The sequence below is a fragment of the Zeugodacus cucurbitae genome, chromosome 5 (assembly GCF_028554725.1).
Source record: "Zeugodacus cucurbitae isolate PBARC_wt_2022May chromosome 5, idZeuCucr1.2, whole genome shotgun sequence".
Taxonomy (NCBI): domain Eukaryota; kingdom Metazoa; phylum Arthropoda; class Insecta; order Diptera; family Tephritidae; genus Zeugodacus; species Zeugodacus cucurbitae.
The window spans coordinates 46,912,430-46,935,021 of NC_071670.1; the positions used below are offsets into that span (position 1 = coordinate 46,912,430).

The following is a 22,592-nucleotide window of genomic DNA, read 5'->3' on the forward strand; positions in this document are numbered from 1 at the left end:
CTTTGTTTACATTTTGTTGGCTTGACGACGATTGGTGCGAAAAGCTTTCGACTGCATTTAACTTTTAACAGTGGTGTATATTAGTGTAAAATATGCGTAAAAAGTGTGATTGATAATAGATAGCATATAGAAAATACAAAGGAAAGTTTATATTTTTATATATTTATATTCATTATCTGTAGATTTTTATTATTAATAACAAATTAAACTCGTCATACATATTTACATTACAGCTATTTTATAGGAGTTGCACAATTTCGTATTTGTCCCGCTGTTCAACTGTAAAAGCTTAAATGTTGGCTTGCCAGACAATTTTTACACAATTCCAAAATGCAAAATATACTTTTCATTCATCCGGTATCACCCTTCTCACATGCAACCCTGCATTCGTTTGCTAGTGTCTTCTCTTTCGCACATGCTTTGTTTTGAGTACCAAACGTAGATTGGAAAAATAGGTCTAGCAACACTTGCGCATCTGACAGCTGTTTAGTCATTATTCACGTGTAAAATTGACAGGTACAAAATTAACGTAGTTATTTTACCGTTTCTTGCCAATTAAATTCATTATTATTAGTGTTAAAAAAAAAAACTGAAATTTGCATTTCTACTAATATTATGCAACTTGTTTTTGTCTACGCAAATATTGCTGTGGTTATTTGCACAATACAATAGACAAAAACAAGCGGACAGATGATAAAAATGATATTGCATTCGTCGTTATAAGCTAGAGCGAGAGAGTACAATTGGAAAACCGTACGGAATCAAAGAAATAATAAATAAAGAACAAAATCACGAAGAAAGAGGAAAGATTGAAGAGAAGAATAAATTTGAGATTCAAAAGAAAATATAAATTTTTAGTGTGATTACATGAAAGTGAGTGAAGAAATCCGCAACAAACTTATCGTGAAAGTACGCAATACAGTAAAAATATTCATATGTGCATAATTATCAACTATAATAAGTAAATTTATGCAAATCGTACAATACTAAATGCAACGCCAACAGCTTATTTTGTAATATGTGCATAATTACAACGAAATAAGAAAAAAATCATGCAGAGGAAAAATATCTTTGCATGCAAAGCATTTTACGTCAGTTTAAGAAGGAGCAGTGAACAGTTATTGAACATGTGTATATATATATAAAGTGATTATTTTTGCTGGAAATCAGATAAAACGTATTTTGCTTATATTTATTTTCGCAAAAGTCGATAAAAAAAAGTTTGCAAGAGAGTTGTACAAATGACGTGGACACAAATTATACGATGAAGTTGAAGTATTAAATTTGCATAGGATTTTAAATAACGGAGTTGTAGCAGGGGTTCTTAATATTGAGTAGGAGCATTGAAAACGTCATATTTTGCAGCCGAAGTATACATATACTTAAAGGATACTTTTTTTTTATTAAGTACTGTTTTGTTCGCGCTTTTCAGGAAGAAAATTTATAAATGCATACATACATATATTATATGAATAACTGTTTAAAAGTTATTCATTTCATTTATTTGTGATAACTAGTTTTCCAAGTAAATCACAATAGTTGTTTTTAATATATGTTTCGAGCATACACTTTGCCGTATTCACATATTAAACGACCTTCATTTGCTGGTGCTGCACACTAAATACTTGCAGTGTTTATTTCTTGTTTGTGTTTTTTTTTTGGCTTGTGGAACTGTGCCATAGCCGTACAGATATAGTATATAGGAATCACCGCTTATATTAATACTATATATGAATTTTAAAAGTGAACTATATACTTTATTTTGTGTAACAATAACGCCTCTGTCTCCCTAAGCTGCGCAGTTACACCCACAATCGCTTTGTTTTTGCATCACGATAAAAATCTAATAAGAAAACAATCTACAATCCGTTTTAAAGATGAGAGTGTAATTATTTCTGCACGAAAACGATTATTATACAGTTTTCGTGGAGGATTCTCGTCCAAACACATTTAAATATTCATTATCAGAACTTTTTAATTTTATAAAATAACCGCACCCACAATAACCGCTACCTCAATCTTTAGCTTAACGATGCGCTAAAATTCATGGCGGAACGAGACTGTGAATTGCGGAACCTTGATTATATTAATTACATGCTGTAAAAATAGTGTATTGACCTGTTCTGAAAACTGTTTCAAATATTTATTCAAATTTTTTGCGATTTTATAGAAAATTGAAATGTGTATTGAAGTATAAGCGACAGAATATATATGAATAGCTCGGAACCTATTGAAATTGTATAATAAGGTTAAAATACAAATCAGTTATATTGTAGCTTCCAGTGACGTACCTTTGCATCCACATAATATACAAATGTGCTCATGGATATGTTTTTTTTAATTAATTTGATTTTTTCATATATTAATTATCCTAATTATGTACATTTTTGTTATTTAATGTAGTATATATACATATTATGTACATACCAACTTGTGGAAAAATGTTCGCACTTTTATTAATTAATATTTTTCTCTTGCAGATACTAATAATCAAAATATACAACTAACTGCATAAGATAAATAAACGGAAATAAAGGCGCATAAGTACACACATATAATATATGCAAGAATCTCAAGAACGAAACAAAGGAGGTGCAACTATAGTCTTCGATTCTCTTAGAGTAGCGACGTCGTATTGTTTCCTGTTTAATAATTAATTCTCCGAGATCGAAAATAAGCATATGGGTTAATACAGAAACATCTAGTTACAAAAGAATATTTTTATTAAAGGCAAACAAAGAAATAAAAAAATACAACACGTACATATATATATAAAAATCAGCGCAAAACGTAATAAACTGTGGAGAATACAAAAATTTCAGAGGAAAGAGACAATTTCAATATAGCAACCTCTGCCAGCGTGTGACTAGTGGTGAAACAACAATAGTTGCGTATGTCATAATATGCTAAATAAAGTTGACTGTAACAAAAACAACAGCAAAACATAATAGAAGTAAAAAAAAAATTATAACAACGAAAACAAAACGCTATAAACACAAAACTAGAAGTGTAGATACATACATATATTAAAGACAAGTGACATTGTCGACGTAGGTGGAGTAGTATTGCAACGTTAACGTCGCTATGGATCGTTTCGATTTGGAGGATGTGGTTGCACCGCCAACACACACTGCCGATGCGCCACTCAAAGATTGGCGTCTCAAGTATCAAGCTGGTACAATTAAAAATGGTGATTTCACGGAATTTTTTCAAAAACAATCAAGGAAATATTTTCATTTCCGATATGAAAGAGAGCAAGGTGAGTAAATGTGCTATACAACATCATACCACATAAGCATTTGTTTAGATATTCATAGTAATTACCGTTATATGCAGACCACACAGTTGTTGACTGTAGGTAAAACAAAAAACAAATTGTCATTTGTCTGCCCTTTGACAATGGCGGTAGCGACAACGGTTGTGGTTATTTGAATGCTTTGGTAACATTGACCATGGCAACATGATCTGATAACACCCGCGTACATTTTACGTGATTATATATATATGTGTGTGTATAGAGAGATACATTTATGCACATGCTAAATTTGTAATGAGATTCTAGTTATGTAGATCTGTACATAAATGCATTCATGTTTTCATGCTTACAGTGGTTTTTGTGGTTTTCATATACCAGCAACACATGCTGCTTGCTAATGAGTGCTACACTTTGATTTAACAGATTTGTTTTTATAAGTATTATCGACTATTTTTTGATAAACAACATAAAATAACAATATAATACATGTATAGAATTAATTTGTTTAAAAGCAAGTCATTGTTTTATGGAAAATCATTTACCCCGCAAACCACATATTGGAATGCAACGTTTGCGTACATATTGAAATAATTTATAACAAATTTACATGCAATTTGTGTGTTTTATATATAATAATACATATACATATACATATGTACGTAGTCAATACATAACTGGTGCATAAAGTTCCGTTAGACGCAAACTTATTTTTTTTTCTTACTTGCTTACCTTGTTTCAGTGTCAAATTTTGTTGTTAATTATCGCTTGCTCATATTAGTACAACGAAAGTTGCAATGCTTTGCCAAATAAGCTGAGGATAGAAAAAAAATATAGAAAAATGTATGGATTTAGAATAGAATTGAATTATCCGAGCACTCTCATTTTGATATTGTTTATTTTTGAAATAGTAAAAGGAATAGCAAGCTTATGTGAGTTAAAGAAATTAATAATAGGTGATTGACTGCCGTGCGACTTTTTCAAGTTAAGAAACATCATTCATTCATGAGAACGTAGCTGTAGTCATATTAAAATTAAAAGATGAAATAGAATAACAACTTTTATATTGATTCGACAGTTCCACGGCCATAAAAATTATATGATTTGATTAAACTAAGTACATATGTTATTGAAATATAGTATATGATAATATTTAGTAATAACTGCTACTTGAGTTGCCTTGGTAATAAAGTTCAGTTAACAGTAGTTAGTATTACATGTGTATACTTATATGTATTTCAAATATTTTAGTTAATCACTTTGATTATTTCGTTTAAGTCACATTTAGTTTAACTTACTTTTTTCATTCATATTTCGTATATTAATTTTTTTTCTTCTTCAAACAATTGCAAAACTCACACACACATGCATTGTACTTATGAATATTTGTATTCAGAAACGAGTATATTCGCAACGAAAGCGCTTTGTGATAAATCGACAAAAACGAAATTATAAAGATACACGTAAAAATGTGCTACGTAGCGCTTTGTTTTCCATTTAAGACATTCAAGAGTTCAGAGACATGATAAAAATCATATAATACATTTACATATAATATATATTTATTTATGTTTATAGTATGAATATGTAGCTAAAAATTAAAAATTAATTAATCTCTAATAAAAAAGTTCTAAATATTGCAGATTAATGACTAGTAATACTAGAGCAACTCAGTTCGTTGATAAAAAAAAAAAAATATTTAAAAAAGGCATTAGAAATGAAATTAACTGAACATTTCATTAAATTAACTGAAATTAACATAACACTTTGAATATAACAAAAATACATGGAAAGCCAGAAACATATCTGCCTAGATGTAAAATATACTTTTAAGTTAAAAAAAAATATGCTTCAACTTACAAGAAAGTGACAATGCCACCAACTATCTAATTAATTTCATATTCGTAACTGTTTTTTAATCGTATATTTTATAATCACGTCATCAGCGATTTTATGTAATTATTCACTTTTAGTCCGTCAACTGCCGAAGCGATTGGTCACCATAAACTTGTGTATATAATATATACACGTAGGTTGTTATTTATCGGAATATGCATGAAACATAACTCGTTTGCATTATTTTCTATTAAGTCATAATATTTATTTATTATTTACTGTGTTAAAAAAAACTCAATTTAATTTTTTTTCTTTTTCTTCCAGATGCTACCAGACCCAGCTGTAAGTAAAATCGAATTGCAAAATACTTTTCGCTTATCATCGTAAACATTTTCGTCATAAAACATTTACACGCATTTCATAGACCATATATGGTACTTTATGTGGTTGTAGATTCTGCTTTCTGTTTGATAGTCGCTTGAGAAAGCTTAAATGGAATTTGCATATTTCTTAAGTACGTCTGTGGGGTGAAAAAAAGAGTGAAACCGATATTCGTTTGTTTTGGTATTATAATAGTTTACTTTACATAAATTATTGTTGTTTTTGTAGCGGCATAAACATCATTAAAATAATTTTAATGTGTGCTGCCGATTTGACAGCCCTTGACCGGATAAAAATCGGGATCCGTTCCGCTCACCATGTACCAATTGAAGGCAATCAAAATTAATTTTTTTAAATTACTGGGTTCAGTATATTCACAGATTCAGATCCTTTTATACTATTCAGACTATAACTAGTATATTAAAAGCGATCCTAAAATTTAGTAAAACTAGCGCTAAATACATAAACCCAGCCTGTTTTTTGTGATTTTTTAGAATATTTTTTTCCTACGACCAGTATATAGGTAGAGCTTTAAGTGTATTATCATTTATTAACATATGTTTAGACAGTATAAATATAAATGTGTGTTACAGCGTTCTTAAAAAAAGGGCTCACACTTCCTCCACAATTCTGGCTGATTGGCTTATCGGAAACGAAAAAAGTTTGCGGCGTTTTAATCTGTAAGGTTAAATCCATGAAACGCACTACGGTCAAGTGAATATAACAAAAATTGAAATTTTGGTAGACATTTGGAAAATAATTGCGAATTTTGCATTTTCTTTTTAGTTTTTTGCTATAAAAAATTGAAGTTTTTGGAATAAATAATAATAGAACGTTCCATGAGTTTACATGTGTACCCTACAGATTTCAAGTCACTCGGTCAAGCCGTTTTTGAAATACGATGGAGGAAAGTTTGGAATACACAGTTTTGAGAAAAACGCGTTCAAAGTTTCCAGCTGCCAACTGAGCGCTTCGGACAGTTCCATTTTCTAATTGCTGTATCTTTAAAACGACTTAGAATTTCTGAAAATCACTTTACTACCGTATTCTAGACATGTTAAGAAAGCAATTTATGATGAAAAATATTTTTTGAGGCCATCTCATGGGATGACTCCCTTAAACACTATCTGATTGACGTCGAGTTTTTTTTTATTTTTAAATTTTTCAATTTTTGGTACAATTTTCAAGCCAAAATGACGATTTTAGACGAAAAAATCGACCTATTTGTTATTGTAAAATTGTTAGTAATTAAAATTTTTGGAAAAACTCGACGTCATTCGAGAGCTATATATACATATGTAGAATATTTGTTCAAAATTTCAAACGATCGATGCAGTAGTTTTTCCTGTAGGCTGGTCACCGACTTTAAAAATTACATATTTGGGAAAATCGTTTCAAAGTTTTGTACACTCAGCGCTGGAGGTACCGTTATTCAACCTGCTGTAACTTCGTTAGTTTTCTCCGAATGACTTAAAACTTTAACACAATATTCTTGAGATGTTGATGGTTCAGAAAAAAATAAAAAAATGAAAAAAAAAAAGTTGTCAAACCTTACCCCCCCTCCCCCCTTAAATTTCATTGCTATCCGTTTAATACAATATTTATATAGAAACTAAATATCTATCTGTTATTGTGGTTAGGTTAGGGAGTTTTAACATCGTCATATTCCGTATATAACCCAACTTTTTTAAAATAAATTTTTGTTGCTGAGGTTCTACATTAAACACACATCAAGTTCTAGCGCTTCTTCGCCTTATTGCATGCACATTTACTCATGAAAAGCTTTAATAATAATAAACTAATGTATAAATTGCTTTTAATGGAAGAATACTTGTGTTAAACATAAAATAAATCATCTCACCCAAATCTATATGTATAACATTTGCTTGATGCGCTAATTTTATTGTTTCAATATCGTTTATTTATTTATTATAATTTTTTATTTTACGTTAATTATAATGTGTTTTTGGTTCCCCAAGGGGCAGATGTACTTTCTGCATTTAGAAACTATCAAACTAGGCTTGATGGCTCGCGGCCTCGTGGCGCCTGTAAGTTATTTTTGCCAACACTTTTCCCAAAACTTTAGTTCACTCATCTGAACAAATCGAATAATTCAAAAATAATAATAATCACAAAATACACATATTCGTTAATCAGTAATGCAAAATTACTTTCAAGTCTAAAAGCAAAAGAATTTTCAGTTTAATACTCATACATACATATATACATACATGCATCGTGTTCGGAAGTTACTAGCGACGCTACTAACCGCTTCATTGCCTGGCTATCATAATATAAAGAAAGTTGGTTATATGGTTAAAAATGCCAGCAAATAATCAATAACCATTTTCATTACTCACTCTTACTTTTAACTACTATCTACTACTAATGCTATGTTTTCTTTACTCTTTTATTATGCTCCTACGCTCTTCTATACGTTCATTGCTTTGGATTAAAAAAAAATATATATAGTAAAAATCACGTTCAACGAGGCTGGCGCCAAGGAGCACATCATAAATGTTCTTATGGAGTTCGTGCTGGGCGATAATCCCAAAATAGTGCTCGACAAACTGCAACAGGAGGGCAATACCGCCACGGTGTGTGGCAAAGTATTCAAGAATGGCGAACCCACATATAGTTGCCGCGAATGCGGCATGGATCCCACTTGTGTGTTGTGCGTAAATTGTTTTAAACAGTCGGCGCATCGTTATCACAAGTACAAAATGTCCACTTCGGGTGGCGGCGGCTGCTGTGATTGTGGTGATGAGGAGGCATGGAAAAAGGACCATTATTGCGAGGAACATTTGGTGAGTACTTTGCATTTAAATTCCTTAGTCAGTCATTGGCATCATGCATTTTTGCTCATTCAGTTTATGAATATGAAGTAAAGATAAAAAAATTTGAAATGATCTCAAAGAAAACACACCAGACACTATAGTCTACAACACCGTATTTTGTTTTTTATTTTTGTGGAACTTATGACTTTATGACTTTATTGGTCACTATAAAGACCTATGTGTAAGAAAATTATTTGCGATAGACTCTACTGTAAATGGGAGAACTCGAAAAAGTAAGGTTGCACTCGTAAATAATATTCGCCCTCCTTCCAACTAACGTTCACAACATCGTTATCAAGGTTAATAATAGTTAACCCAAATGATGCAACTATAAAACCTTGAACTTTCCGGTTTTTGATGAATAATGTTTTCCTAAAAAAAGCTATTTATATTGGAAAACTCGTATTTATATATTTAATATTAATTATATTCCGATAATTATTATTAATTTTAATATTTTCCGGATGTTTCATTAAAGTTCAACAAAGAACTTGATTCATCCTTACTGATAAAAATCGACTATTTTTTTATTCTATTATACATATATATTTGATTCAGTACCCAACTAAAATGGAACTACATATTTGTAAGTTTGTATATGACCCGAATTTACCTATAATCACTTTATATAAAATTTTGCATTTTGTAAGAATTATTTGCAAATGTCAAATTATAAACTTCGAAAATAAGTAAGATTCCGAAATCTTATATTTAAAAGTTTGATATTATTCAAAGTCATGCTGTGAACAATATTGGTTCATAAGAATGATTTTGTCTAATAATTTGACTTGAACAAATGCTGTTAAACAAGGCATAATTCGAGTCAGGACCGATTTTAGGTCATGATTCGATTCTAGCGCCATCTAGCAAGACAATTTTTTGCGAATGTGCACAATATTGGTTCATAAGTATGAATTTTTCTAATAATTTGACTCGGAACAAATTTTGTTAAACAAGGCATAATTCGCGTCTGAACCGATTTAGACCGATTTTGGGTCATAATGCGACTCTAGCGCCATCTAGCGAGAAAATTGTTTGCGAATAGTCGTCTTATCTTTGCTTAATTTGACTGCTGGTCTATATAACAGGCTTAAGCAGCAACTTAATGTTGGAATTTGTTAAAGCCAACAGTATATTCAAAACCGTTGTAAGTGTTTTGAACATCGTTTTTGAAATAATATGTGTCACAGAGCTCACAGTTACGGAGAACAACGGCACATCTAATTTATTAACAGTACCGTCTTGCTTAAGTTGATGTGTATTCGTTCAGTAAAAAACCGTTATTTATGAAAAATAAAGGTTTTTCTCTACTAATGAGAGATACTGAAACTGTAAAATAGAACAAAAATCGGTTTTCAAATCTCTTTGTAAAAAGTTAACAGTCTAAATCACAGAAAGTTTTTTATCTAGCGGAGATGGAGCTTTTTGAGTGTTAAAGAGCTTTTTCGAAACTTCATTTTATAATATATAAGTTGAGTGAATATGTGAAACTTATATACTATACTGCAGTTAATGTAATGTGAATAATAATTATTAAAAAACAGTTATGTATTCATTATTACTGTAACCACAAATCACTTGGCACCACAAATAAAAGTTGACAATAACGGAACAACAAATGTTGAAAATATATCACAATTGTTGAACTCACCGAACCATATATTATTTTATTTCACCGCAAATAAATATCTTGGCGGAATGGCTGGGAACTGCAAAACTGATGAGGCACCCGTATCCCTATTTCATTAGACAGGGAACGAATTGGTGCTCTCTTCTTCTTTTGCGTTCTAGCGCTGGATCAATAGTTCTTTCGCCAGTTCGGTCAGTGTTATGGACCGACATCTTTCGCTGTTCAAGCGGGATCTTTCACGACACTTGTAGCGGGGATCAGTCACTGAAGGGTTATGGACTGACATCTTTCGCTGTTCAAGCGGGATCTTTCACGACACTTGTAGCGGGAATCAGTCTCTGAAACTAAGCTAACCTCGGGACAGCAATCCGTAAAGGCAAACACACATTTATATATTATTTCGCCATAACGCAAATGCAGTGCTTACTAGATCAAACCAAATTTAACCAAATATAAGTTCTCAGTTATCAGTAGTGTTCATTGCATGTACATTTACTAAATTCATCAAACACATCACAATCACCATGTGTCATTCAAACCGACCGGCCATCCATATTCCTCATACAAACTGAATCACAAGCATTTTGAAATGTAACCATTACACTTTCAGCGCGGTAAGGAGAATCCCATCAGTAGTACAATCATCACCGACGTCATACAGGAGCGTTGCGAATTGGCCTTCAATGCGATTCTTACATTTTGCGTGAATTTCCTCGAAATCGAGTCGAATGCGAGTCTCGAGTGCTTGGACGGCGACTCCGACGATGGGCAGGAGGAGTGCTTTTGCACCGTACTCTACAATGACGAGTCACACACCTTCGATCAGGTCATACAGACCCTGACGAAAATCGCCAAATGTCGGCAGAAGGACGCTATGGATATTGTGGCGAGTATCGATCGTGAGGGTCGTGCTGTTGTTAAATGTGATAGCTTTAGTGAGTGCCAGCAACTGCAGGAGGCCATTGAAAAACAAGCGGTCACCGCTGTACCACCATTACAGAATTCACGTGCCAATCAATCGTTACGTGTTTCTGTGCTGAATATACGCGCTGTGGCTTGTCAGCAATTCGCGCTGCAATTGCTCACATGGTTTCAGGAGTTTCTCATCAAACACAGCATTTTCCGCCAGATATTTGCACGTCTCATAATGGATCGCAAGGCACCCTACTGCATACGACACATACTCGAGTATGATGTGAAGTTGTGGAAGACTGCACGTGCCTGCTGGCATCGGCTGCTCATTTCCGGCATGCTGATGGAGTACGACAACAAAATGGCATTGGCGCAGGAATTCTCCAAACATTATGCATCCATAGTGCAGGATTTCATACGTGACGATCACGAGCACTCGTGCTCTATCGTTTCGCTGAGTGTGCAGTTATTTACGGTGCCGAGTATAGCGCATTACCTCATGGCTAACGAGGGTATCTTTCACAAATTGCTGCACACATTCTATCATGCAGCCATTGAGACTTTCATAAAGAATAAAACACTACAATTCTCAAAGAACATTAATGCACCGTTCAAACGCGCCGCATACATACTCTACGATCTGCGCTATATACTCAGCTTTAAACCCGATGTGTGGACGGATGCATTGCGTGAGGGTTTTCTGGAGGGTTGCAAAGCATTGCTCAAGTTGCTGAACGTCATGCAGGGTATGGAGTCGACGACACGTCAAACCGGCCAACACATGGACTACGAACCCGAATGGGAATGCGCTTTCAATTTGCACATAAAATTGGCAACCGCCATCACTTTAGTGCTGGAATGGTGTGCCACCGATGCGGCTGTATTGACTAAGCTTTATCAAATGGTAATGCGTTATCTCTGTACAAACACTTTTATTGTTGATACCGTAACGAAGAGAGAAGAGCGCCATGTGGCCGGTCATGTAGCCGAATGTATAGTATACGATGTGGCTTCACGACCCGTCTCCATACATTTGCCATTGTCACGTTTCTTTGCCGGCATATACTTGCACTTGGGCTCATTCGGTTTGACCTTCGACAATGCCGTTGTTGGCAACAAACGTACGCCCGAGGAGATTATGGAACCAATATTATGCACACAAACGATGATTGCGCAGGTAAGTCTAAGTAAGAAAACTGTATGCCAACTGGTAATTATACGAAATATAAAATAACTGTAGGTGCACGCGGGCATGTGGCGTCGTAACGGCTACTCGCTGCTCCATCAGCTGTACTTCTATCGTATTGTGCGCTGTCGTACCGAAATGTTGGATCGTGACATTGTCGGCTTACAAATTGGTGCCGCGCTTATCGAGAGCAATCAATATCTGATACATATATTAAATAAATTCAATTTAATCAAATGGATACAACCGGATTATGAGAAGAACTCAACGGCACAAGCGGTAGAGGACGATTTCCTCCTATCAATGGTTGAAGAATTCTTAGAACTACTAATTGTGATCATTGGCGAACGTCATGTACCCGGTATATCTCATTTAACGGAGGAGGATCGCACCAAAAAGGAAATAATACAATTGCTCTGTATCAAACCATATTCACACTCTGAGTTGAATCGTGCTTTGCCCGATGCGCTCAATGACACAGCCGTAGAGGATGTTATCGATTCGGTGGCAGTATTCAAGAAACCACAAAAGTCAGACGCTAGGGGTGTTTACCAGCTCAAAGACGAACTGTATGAGGATTATAATATGTATTTCTATCATTACACCAAGGAGGAAAAATCCAAATCGGAGGAGACACAACGGCTGCGACGCAAGTCTAAAAACGAACTCGTTTGTTGTCCACCACCCAAGCTGCCCAAGTTGACCGATGGATTTGTGTAAGTTCGTGTGTTTTGCAATGTGGAAAGAAAAAAATATTTATATTTGAAAAAAATACTTATATATCTGACAGCTCTATTGCTAATCTGTTGCAATGCGACGTGATGATGACGATATTAACAACCGTGTTGGATCGTGCTATCGATATAACTTCGAATAGCTTTGCGGAAAATCATTTACAGGAAGTGAGTTACTCAAACAATTGCTTTGCTTAGTAATCGCTTCATATATTTGTTTTGCAGGTACTCTTTCTAATCGGTTATGGTCTGCAAGAGGAGCAGTCGGGCTATTATCCGTTTCTCTCATTCTACGAACAGTCACAAAAATATAATATGCTAACTAAGTTAGAAGAACTTTCGCGCAGTTCTCGTGTAAGTACTATAGCTTATGCCACTCAATTGTGTTTCCGAACTCTCTAAACTAAGTTACTTGTTTATAGGTTGAGGCACATCGCGATTTCATACTCTGGACAATACAGAAATTCAAGGAATTACAGGCCAAAGATAAAGCCAACATAGCGGAAGATTTGAGCGCAATGTTGGCCGAAGGTGAAGCCGTTGAGATATCACGTCCACTCACCGCTGCCGAAAAGGAGAAGCAAGAGAAGGAGGAACGTGCTCGCCTGGCTGCTGAACGGCGCGCTAAAATCATGGCACAAATGCAGAATGCGCAAAATAATTTCATGAAATCGAATGCGGAAATGTTTGCCAGCGCCAATGTACAAGCGACCGGTAGTCGTGATACAACCACAGCAATGGAATGGCAAGAAGATGTTTCGAATGCGGACGAAGAAGGCGCTGTGGCATACAATTCGCAGGCTTGTTTGGGTGTGGAGCGACGTTTGCAACAGCCCGAAGAGCAGAGCTTCAAATGTATACTGTGTTTTGAGGATTGCACCGTCAGTAAGGATGGACCGACGCTCGTGTATTCGGCATTCGTGCAGAAATCGAAAGTGTTGCCACCCGATGGCAAAAATGCATGCTCAGTGCATACGAGCAGTTGTGGCCATGTGATGCACATTAATTGCTGGCAAGAATACTATACTAACGAAGAGACGAAGGAGCAACGAAGACCACATCGCAATCGGCAACCATTTCCGCCAGCATCACAGAACACTGAATTTCAGTGTCCATATTGTCGTTGTCTGAGTAACTCAGTGTTGCCGCTGAGTGCACCACTATCGAAGTACTCAATGCCATTGGTTATACACAAGGGTGAGGACTTGTTCCCCATAGACATGTGGATTGAGGTGATGAAGACCTTGGGTGATGAACTCGTTTTACCGCCAATTGAGGGCAATTTCGATCGTGTACTGCCACCGGCTGACACAATATTGTCACGCGCTAATCTGTATGCCAATATCGCACAGTTCGAGCGCATCGCACAACCCATTGATAAGTTAGAGCTACCGGCCAGCTGGATTACATTTGCTCAACGTTATATAAAATCGGTGCGTCAACATGCACCAACCGATTTTGATGAGTCTGAGAAGGAGGGATTCTTGTGGCTGTTACACACATGTATCTATACAGTACGTGTGCTGGAAGTGCACCATCGTGCAGTGGCTAAGCCGTTTAAGAGCGAGATGTCCATACGACAAAAGAGTTGCATAAGCGGGCTGGTACGTTCGTCATGTCTGTATGGCACCAATTTGACACACACCGACATAACAAATTTGAAGCCCACTGTGGCCGAGTTGTTGGACACAGTCTTCAAGCAGAAGGGTAGCTGTGTATTGGAATGGCGACCTTTCAGCATGATGGTGCAAATGATATGTTTGGTGCCCAATATACTTTTCTCCTCTTCGCGTAAGTATTTCGTTTTTTTTTGTGATTTTAATGTGTTCAACTAGTTTTTACAATAATTATTTATACCACAGACAAATCTGTTGTGGTCAACGGCAGCATGCTGGACTTCTATGCGGTACAGTTATTCTTTCTAGCCAATATGGTGAAGGCAATTGTGCTCTTCCAGCCACCAAACATGGATGTCGATGAAGATGAAGACTATGAACAGGAAATCAAACAGTTACCACAAAAAATACGCGACAACATAGCGGAATTTTATCGTAAATATAATTTTGTTGCACGCCAACAGGCGTACGCCCAGTCACAGTCACAATCACAACATGCGCCAGCAAAACCCGAGGAGGCATTACCACAAGAAACACAGTCAATAGATGCAGAGAATCCCGATATCGAAGTCACGATGAATGAGTATAGTGCCGATAGTGAATTTAAGGCACCGTGCGATTTGGCCACCATCGCCGCACTGTATGCGCACATCAAACAGCAAATGAGCGAATATCTACGTTGTTGTTGTTTGTTCTTCCACTTTGTGACCGAAGTGGAGTTCCCCGACGAATTCCGCACCGAATATAGCGATACATATGAGAATATGTGTAAATATTTAGGCTTGGAAACGGGGCTGGCGGCCTATTTCGACAGCGCCGGCTGCTATGCATCCATATTAGAGACATTTGCCACACATCCCGATTTGGTATACTGTGATGTGACAACGCAGAAGAAACGCTGCGGCCGTAACTTTGATGTGGTGCCCTGTACACAAGCCGTGCCAAAATTAGTGGATCTACCGGATGATTTTAGCGATCTTATAAACAGTGTTTCGGACTTCATTTGTCCGAATAATAAGCGCGAAGAGATGAAAACACCGACGATGTGCTTGATATGCGGCAAAATTTTTTGTGCTCAATCATTCTGCTGTCAACCGGAGCTGGAGGGCCGTAATGTGGGCGCTTGCACTTATCATGCCAATTCTTGCGCTGCGGAGATTTGCGTATTTCTACGTATACGCGATTGTCAAATTGTTTATTTGGGTCGCAACAAGGGTTGCTTTGTCTATCCACCATACCTTGACCAATACGGTGAGACTGATCAGGGCCTGAGACGTGGCAATCCGTTGCGGTTATGTCCGTTGCGTTACAGCAAAATACAATTGAATTGGCTGAGTCACACGTTGCACGAGGAGATCGCACGACTCAATGATAATACGTCCGTTGTGGCCACACAGTGGCATCACATGTAGTCTTTGCGGTGGTCGCGGCCAACACAAAAGTTGACGGAGCAATGATGCGCGACACTGGAGGTGACGTGTAAACAAGTTGGCGACTAACAACATATATATATGTGATTTATGTGTGCGCTAAAAGGAATCAACCTTATCGGGAATATTTTAGCGTGACTTCTTTTGTCTAGTACTAATTTTAGAAATAGAGGGAAGAAACCATTGGAATTTCATTCCCGTTACGGTTGTATAGGTTTGCCTTTTCGTTATGTAAAGATAATATTTTTTTATTTTATTTAATTTATTATAAACTAATTATAATAAATGCAGCTGGGAGCTGAAGTGTCTGTTAGCCAAAAAATATAAATACCCCACGGGGGCAGTTTAGTTGGTAGTGAATAAGATAAAATCGCAACGCTTTTCGAGTAACACAACGTATACATACATACAATACATACATACAAACATACATATATTCTATAAACATTAACTGTGACTGTTTAACGTATCTACAAAAACAAAAACAAAAAATAAAGAAAAATGGAAAACAAAAAGAAGTTTGGAATAAACGAAAAACTTGAATAGGAAAAATTAAAACCTAACTGCACACAGTACTTTTCTGGCACTCGTTAGAACTTTCGCTCTATATGCAATACTACTATTTACAAAAACAAAAAAAAAAACATGTTAATAATTATAATTTAAATATAACGACAAACAATTGAAGAAACGAAAAATTTAAATAAATCAAAAAAACAAAGCAAAATCATTGGTTTAATTGTTGTGAACGTTAGTGAGGACTGGGAAGCACGTACGAGGCGGTTAATTGCATTTTCTAAAGCAAATTTTAATTTTTTTTAATATGTATATTCTTATCAAATTTTTATTATTTTTTGAACATTTCCATAGCAGCCATACTTTTATCGAGTCCCATTAATTTTGAACCTACTCTAAGTATCCTAAAAAACCCTCTTATTTCGACAGCGATATCAATATTATATTACAAATAAAAAATATTTCTCGAATATTTTCTGTCCTCAATAGTCTAATTGTGTTTCCTTTCAGGAAACCACCTTTGAACTCCAGTAAGATTGTAAATATGTTCAAAGGCTGTTCCTTAAAAGGAAACACACTTAGACTATTAAGGACAGTCCTTTGTGGTACCAAAAAAGTTACCCCCTCACTTTATTTTATTTTTATTTTTTTTATTTTATTTTATTTTTTTTATTTTTATTTTATTTTATTTTTTTATTTTTTTCGGAACCATCAACATCTCAAGGAAATTCTTTTAAGTTTTAGGTCATTCGAAGAAGAACTAACGAAGTTACAGCAGGTTGAATAACGGTACCTCCTGCGCTGTGTGTACAAAACTTTGAATCGTTTTTCCCAAATATGTCATTTTTAAAGTCGGTGACCAGCCTACAGAAAAAACTACTGCATCGATCGTTTTGAAATTTTGAAGAAATATTCTACATATATATAGCTCTCGAATGACGTTTTTCCAAAAATTTTTATTACTAACAATTTTACAATAACAAATATCTAAAATCGTCATTTTGGCTTGAAAATGGTACCAAAAATTGAAAAATTTAAAAATAAAAAAACTCGACGTCAATTGAAAAATTAACTAATAAACTAAAGAAAGCATTTTGATTTTTTGGTTTCGGATGATCTAGTGATGCTGTAGGCTGGTCACCGCACAAACACTTTTTTTCGAGGTGCCTGCAGAGATCGACGATAAATCCGTTATTCCTCGCTATTTTTCGATACAACTTTTTTTAAGTAACCTTCAAATGTTGTACTTTCATATAATAATAAGTAAAATAAACCTATAGCAATCATTTTTTCTAAAAAAAATAATGAAAAAAGGTCTTTTTTCGACAAAACAAACCATACATTTACCTCTACTACTACTACTTTCGATAAAATTTTCATTTGCATTGTTTGGAGTAAATCCGCTTCCTAATAGTATTAAGAGTTACTTAAAATTTTGGGCCAACACAAAATGTTCACTGTCTATATTAATGTTGTCGCCTTAAAAATAGTCCACATTCGATATTATGTCGTCGAAACACTTTTTAAACTAAATGTTTGGGATAGCCTATTTCAGTATGCTTGTAAAACGAGGGCCGTCGTTAAGGTTATCTTTATTTTTGAAATAGGAAAATGTCACGGAGTAATGTCTGGCAAATATGGAGCCTTAGGCATGGTTACAGTATATTTTATAGTCAATAATTAACGAACAATAATGAAGTGTAAGCTTTTAATAAACGAAAATCGCCAAGCTTATACGGGGGCATGTACACAAAAGGGTTTTCAATAAGAATAAAAATAAAACAAAAACGGTCAATGAAATTTTTTATTCATGTGACAGTACAGTCGATGCCATTATGCATGGAACTCGATTTCTTTTGCATGGCCACCACGGGCACGTTGAACCCAATTTTCGTTTTCAAGCATAAATCGGCCGATACTGCTGCAATTTTATTTGCGAAGTTCTTCAATCGTCGCTGGCTTGTTGGTATACATAGATCATAGACTTGACATAGTTCCACAGAAAATAGTCTAACAACGTCAAAACGTACGTCCGATCTCACATTTCGTGAGATAACACGTTCACCAAACTTTTTCAATAAATCGATTGTGACATTCGCTGTGAGGCTTGTGGCGTCGTCTTGTTGGACCCACATATTGTCCAAGTTCATATCATCCACTCCGGGCCAAAAATACTCAGTTATCATTGATCGCTAGCGATTCCCATTCACAGTACCGTGCTGGTCGTGATCATCACGGAAGAAGTACGGCCCAATGACGTCGCCGACAAATTTTAATTTTTACAATTCCCGTTATTTTTTGAACACACCACGTATGTGCCGCATAACAATAACATCCCCTTCCCCCATTAAAGCCAATAAAACATTTTCCGGTAAACCGAGTAAAAATATAGTTTTGCCTGGACCCACCATTAGATAATTGTGATGGCATGCTTTCTCGCTACAATTAAAGGTTAGTTCCCCAGAATATTGGTTTATAAGATTCTCAAAGTTTTTTTGTCTGTTCATAACGGGGCGTTAACGTTTTTCTAACATTTTGAGATTGTTTATCAAATGTACTTCTGTGCTAGAGTCGTTAATAGGTTTCCAAAATCTTTCCTCCCAAATAATTTCGAAATTCCCTAATATTTTCGAAATAGTCTAAAAAATACTTCTTGATTGCGAGTTGTTGTAGTTAAATAGTAATAAACCAAGACTGGTCGTTAGATATGGGTTGATATGAGTTAATCAGAGCTACAGTTTGGTTAAGCACTTGCTTTTGTAGTTTATCTCCATAATGTTGTGAATACAATAATTGCTTGAACGAGCATAACTTCCGTCCTCTTAAACACCGTCACTCTGTCAATAGACAACTATTCTGAACTTAGTCCGAAAATAAGGATAAATCAAAAGAAACTTAAATTTTTGATTTTATAATATTTTTGATTGCTTTATTCTTTTTTTTCTTAACAGTATGTATTTTTTCAACATATTTTCATCGTTTTTCACATTATATATAGCTTAAGTATATACTATAGTATACGCTGATAAATCAATATTACATTTTAAATGCTGCTTTTCGTTGCTTAACATTATTTACTAGCCTAAGTTTTAAAGATAAATAAGTAGTACTTCCGACTAGATGCTGTTGAGGAATATTTACAATGAAGCGCAATGAACTTAGACTAATGTTTTTCTTTTAATATTTTAATTTTTAAAATATATATATTTTTTTTTTAATTTTTATACAAAATTTTATTGAATATGTAAACTGTAAGTTTCCTTTGAAAACTAGTTTATTTTTTATATAAAAAAAATCGATAAGCTTATATTTATTATACTGTAAATAGGTATTTGATTAAAAATAGTTACAATATTACATATTGCATATAGCTCAGCTAAGTTAAAAGTCCGAAGTACAGTTTAAATACGCATCAGTTGCAGATTCAGATACAAATCTGTTAGATGGGGAAAAATTGTTGAATTTAAAAGACCTAAATTTAATACAATTTAAGAAAGTGTAACCAAGCAGACAAACAAGGCGTGAATTTGTGTGTGTTCGAGTGGATACAGCTGCAAAGTCGTGAACGGCTATGAAAAGGCTTTTAAAATAATCAACTGAACAATTTTAAAAATTAAGGTTTTTGAAAATTTGCTGGCAGTACACGTTATGCTTCTGGCGAATGATCTTCTCAACTCTAAAATTTATTTATTACTATTGTATTGTCTTCTTATTAAAACCATTTTTGCTGCAAAGGTGTCGATCTCTTTGATTTCTCTCTCCATAAAGCTAATTGCTAGCAATGCTGCAGGAGTGCCGTTTAAAAAAATATAATAATTAACTTGGAGAACTGGCAACTCCACTTTTAAATATGTAATACAGCTGCGCTAGTAGCGATTGTCGGTTTGGCACCAGTCTCCGTGGTCGAATTGCTTGTGGTAGCTACGGTGTTCACCGACTGTTGCGCTTGTTGTTCCTTACACTGCTCCATATTGACAATGACACAATCGTAGGGCGGCGGTGGAATCTCATGCTTCACCACCGTATCATAACTGGGCGGCAGGCTATCCATAATGCGCAGTATATCATTCTGTGTGTTGATCTGTACAAAGTGAAAAGAGAGAGAGAGAGAGAGAGAGAGAAATTGTGTGTAAAAAATTGCTCTCATTACAAAAAAAATATTAGAAAAGCAGACATTTTCCGGCTACTCACATATTGTATACCGCGTCCATCCGTGCGATTGCCCAACTCATCGATCGGTCCCGTCCAACAGCAGACGCTCAAGCGATGCGTCACATAACCGATAATGATCATGATCACCGTTAGTAGACCCACACCCAGTACGAATACCAACCACGGACTATTGGTCATATTTTGTAAATTCTTCTCCAATTGCAGTGCGAAAAGTATCAATACTGGCACTGCAACAACACCAACTAGTATATCAACAATATGGCGGCGATCGTTATTGCCATTGGCCAGATCATTGTTGTTACCGTTTATCATGTTGCTCAAGCTGGTGGTGGAGCGCACCGTATTGATGCTGTGTGCGTGCAAAGCCATTCTGGAAAGAGAGGAAAATAAAATCAATGGAGATTAATATATTGATATTAAAAAATAAAATATTATAATTAAAATTTGGAATAGATCCAAAGAATATTAAATATTATTATTCAATTAAAGAGGTTATATTATCTTTAAAATATTATCGGTATGAACGCATCATATCTACAAATGCTTATAAGCTATGTTTGTTGGAGGTCCATTACTTTTCTAAATCCATTTTTAGCGCTGTAAAGGGTCTTTCAATAGGACGCTACAAAAGTAAACCGATAGAGACAGCAAACGACGCTATATTTTTTCCCGTTCTTTTGAAATTTTTCTCAGTAATGTTTACCATCATTTCATGGAAAGATACACCATCCAACAGAGTCGAAATGATTAAAATTTACAACGAAATTCGGAGTCAGTGGTGCTACGTCCATTTTATGGTCGTCATAATTGTCCGGTCAGATCAACAATTGAGCGTATAGTGGAAAAATTTGAATCCACAGGCACAGTACAAAATATTCCCGTGCCAGTGAGACAAAAAAGTGTCCGTAGTGTCGAGAATATTGCTGCCGCTGGCGCATCAATTGAGGAAAACGCAAACCAGTCTCTCACACATTTCAAGTATTCGACATCTCTGTGACCTCGTTGTGGTAAATTTTGCGAAAAGATCTTGGCCTACATCCTTACAAGATCAAATTAACGCAAGAACTGAAGCCGCTTGACCACCAGAGTCGTCTTATATTTGTGAATTGGGCTGAGCAACAACTTGAAAATGATCCGGATTTTCATCAAAAAATCATCTTCAGCGATGAGGCGCATTTTTAACTGAATGGCTTCGTCAATATGCAAAATATGCGTTATTAGTCAGGCAGCAATCCACATGTAGTCCATGAGTCACCAGAGCGCCTGACCGCAAGCGGCCGCACTTAGGCCATTATTAGGCCCATTGTGTTCCCCGAAGGTACCCTGATATGCGTCACCTGAACAACCCGGTCGAGTCAACGAAGTTTCTGAGTTTATTCCATCCCTGCAGCCCAATTTCTCTCAAATTAGTGTAATGGGAGCCTTGGAAGGTATCTCTTCTTAACCGACAGAAGGCCGGGCATTCGCAGAGATAATGCTCTAGTGTCTCATCAGAGTCATGCGATTTGACGCCGTTCGAATATTTCATGTGGGGCTACGTCAAGTCTATGGTCTATGCCAACAAGCCTGCGACGATTGATGAAATTCGTACGAATATCGAACGTGAAATTGCAGCAGTATTGGCTGATTTATGCTTGAAAACCTTCGAAAATTGGGTTAGCGTCTGGACATCTGCAAGCATGCCCGTGCTAAGATTTCGTACCAAAAAAATTTCTTAGATAGTTTTGAGATTGCTTGACTCAGCATTTTTTGCGCACGTGTCAATAGCGGTCACCAGCAATAGAAGAGATACGCCACGTTTTATGGTTTTTCTTCGTTAAAAGCGAAGACAGACGACTGAAAATGTGAATGATATCACCTATTTATCCAATATATAAAGATGAGATGTATGAGGTTATGTGAATTTTATTCAACTTATCATAACGATCTCCTTCACACCCACTTTTTAACACTCAATAGTGCTTTTGAATTGCATTTCTATTACTCATACAATTTACATGCCTTTTTATAAAATTTATAATAAGCACATTACCCTCAACCAGTTATATTTAGTAATATTTAGTATGATAATTATAATTGAGTACTCAT

The 22,592-nt window shown here is 35.4% G+C and overlaps 2 protein-coding genes across 8 annotated transcripts in view; one reads left to right on the plus strand and one right to left on the minus strand.

The window, feature by feature from the left end:
- The first annotated feature begins 366 nt into the window (after positions 1-366).
- Positions 367-16,240, plus strand: LOC105215440 (E3 ubiquitin-protein ligase UBR1). 6 transcript variants are annotated; one of them, XM_054232681.1, is made up of 11 exons: positions 367-516; positions 2,481-3,259; positions 5,414-5,431; positions 7,450-7,518; positions 7,943-8,277; positions 10,548-12,026; positions 12,090-12,751; positions 12,826-12,937; positions 12,995-13,123; positions 13,192-14,560; positions 14,632-16,240. In XM_054232681.1, the coding sequence occupies exons 2-11, from the start codon at positions 3,085-3,087 to the stop codon at positions 15,795-15,797; spliced, it is 5,514 nt and encodes a 1,837-aa protein (XP_054088656.1). In that variant the 5' UTR covers positions 367-516; positions 2,481-3,084; the 3' UTR covers positions 15,798-16,240. The 6 variants fall into 6 exon arrangements, with proteins under 6 accessions (XP_054088656.1, XP_054088653.1, XP_054088654.1 ...); XM_054232678.1 differs by lacking the exon at positions 367-516 and adding an exon at positions 541-909; XM_054232679.1 differs by lacking the exon at positions 367-516 and adding an exon at positions 541-873.
- A 3,379-nt stretch (positions 16,241-19,619) lies between these two features.
- Positions 19,620-22,592, minus strand: part of LOC105215441 (uncharacterized) — a 41,268-nt gene continuing 38,295 nt past the window's right edge. For both annotated transcript variants that reach the window (XM_029042401.2, XM_011189364.3), the window contains exons 2-3: positions 20,523-20,874; positions 19,620-20,412 (exon numbers count right to left, since the gene is read on the minus strand). In XM_029042401.2, coding sequence (XP_028898234.2) covers positions 20,176-20,412; positions 20,523-20,873 — 588 coding nt within the window. In that variant the 5' untranslated portion in view covers position 20,874 and the 3' untranslated portion in view covers positions 19,620-20,175. The remainder of the gene's footprint in view (positions 20,413-20,522; positions 20,875-22,592) is intronic.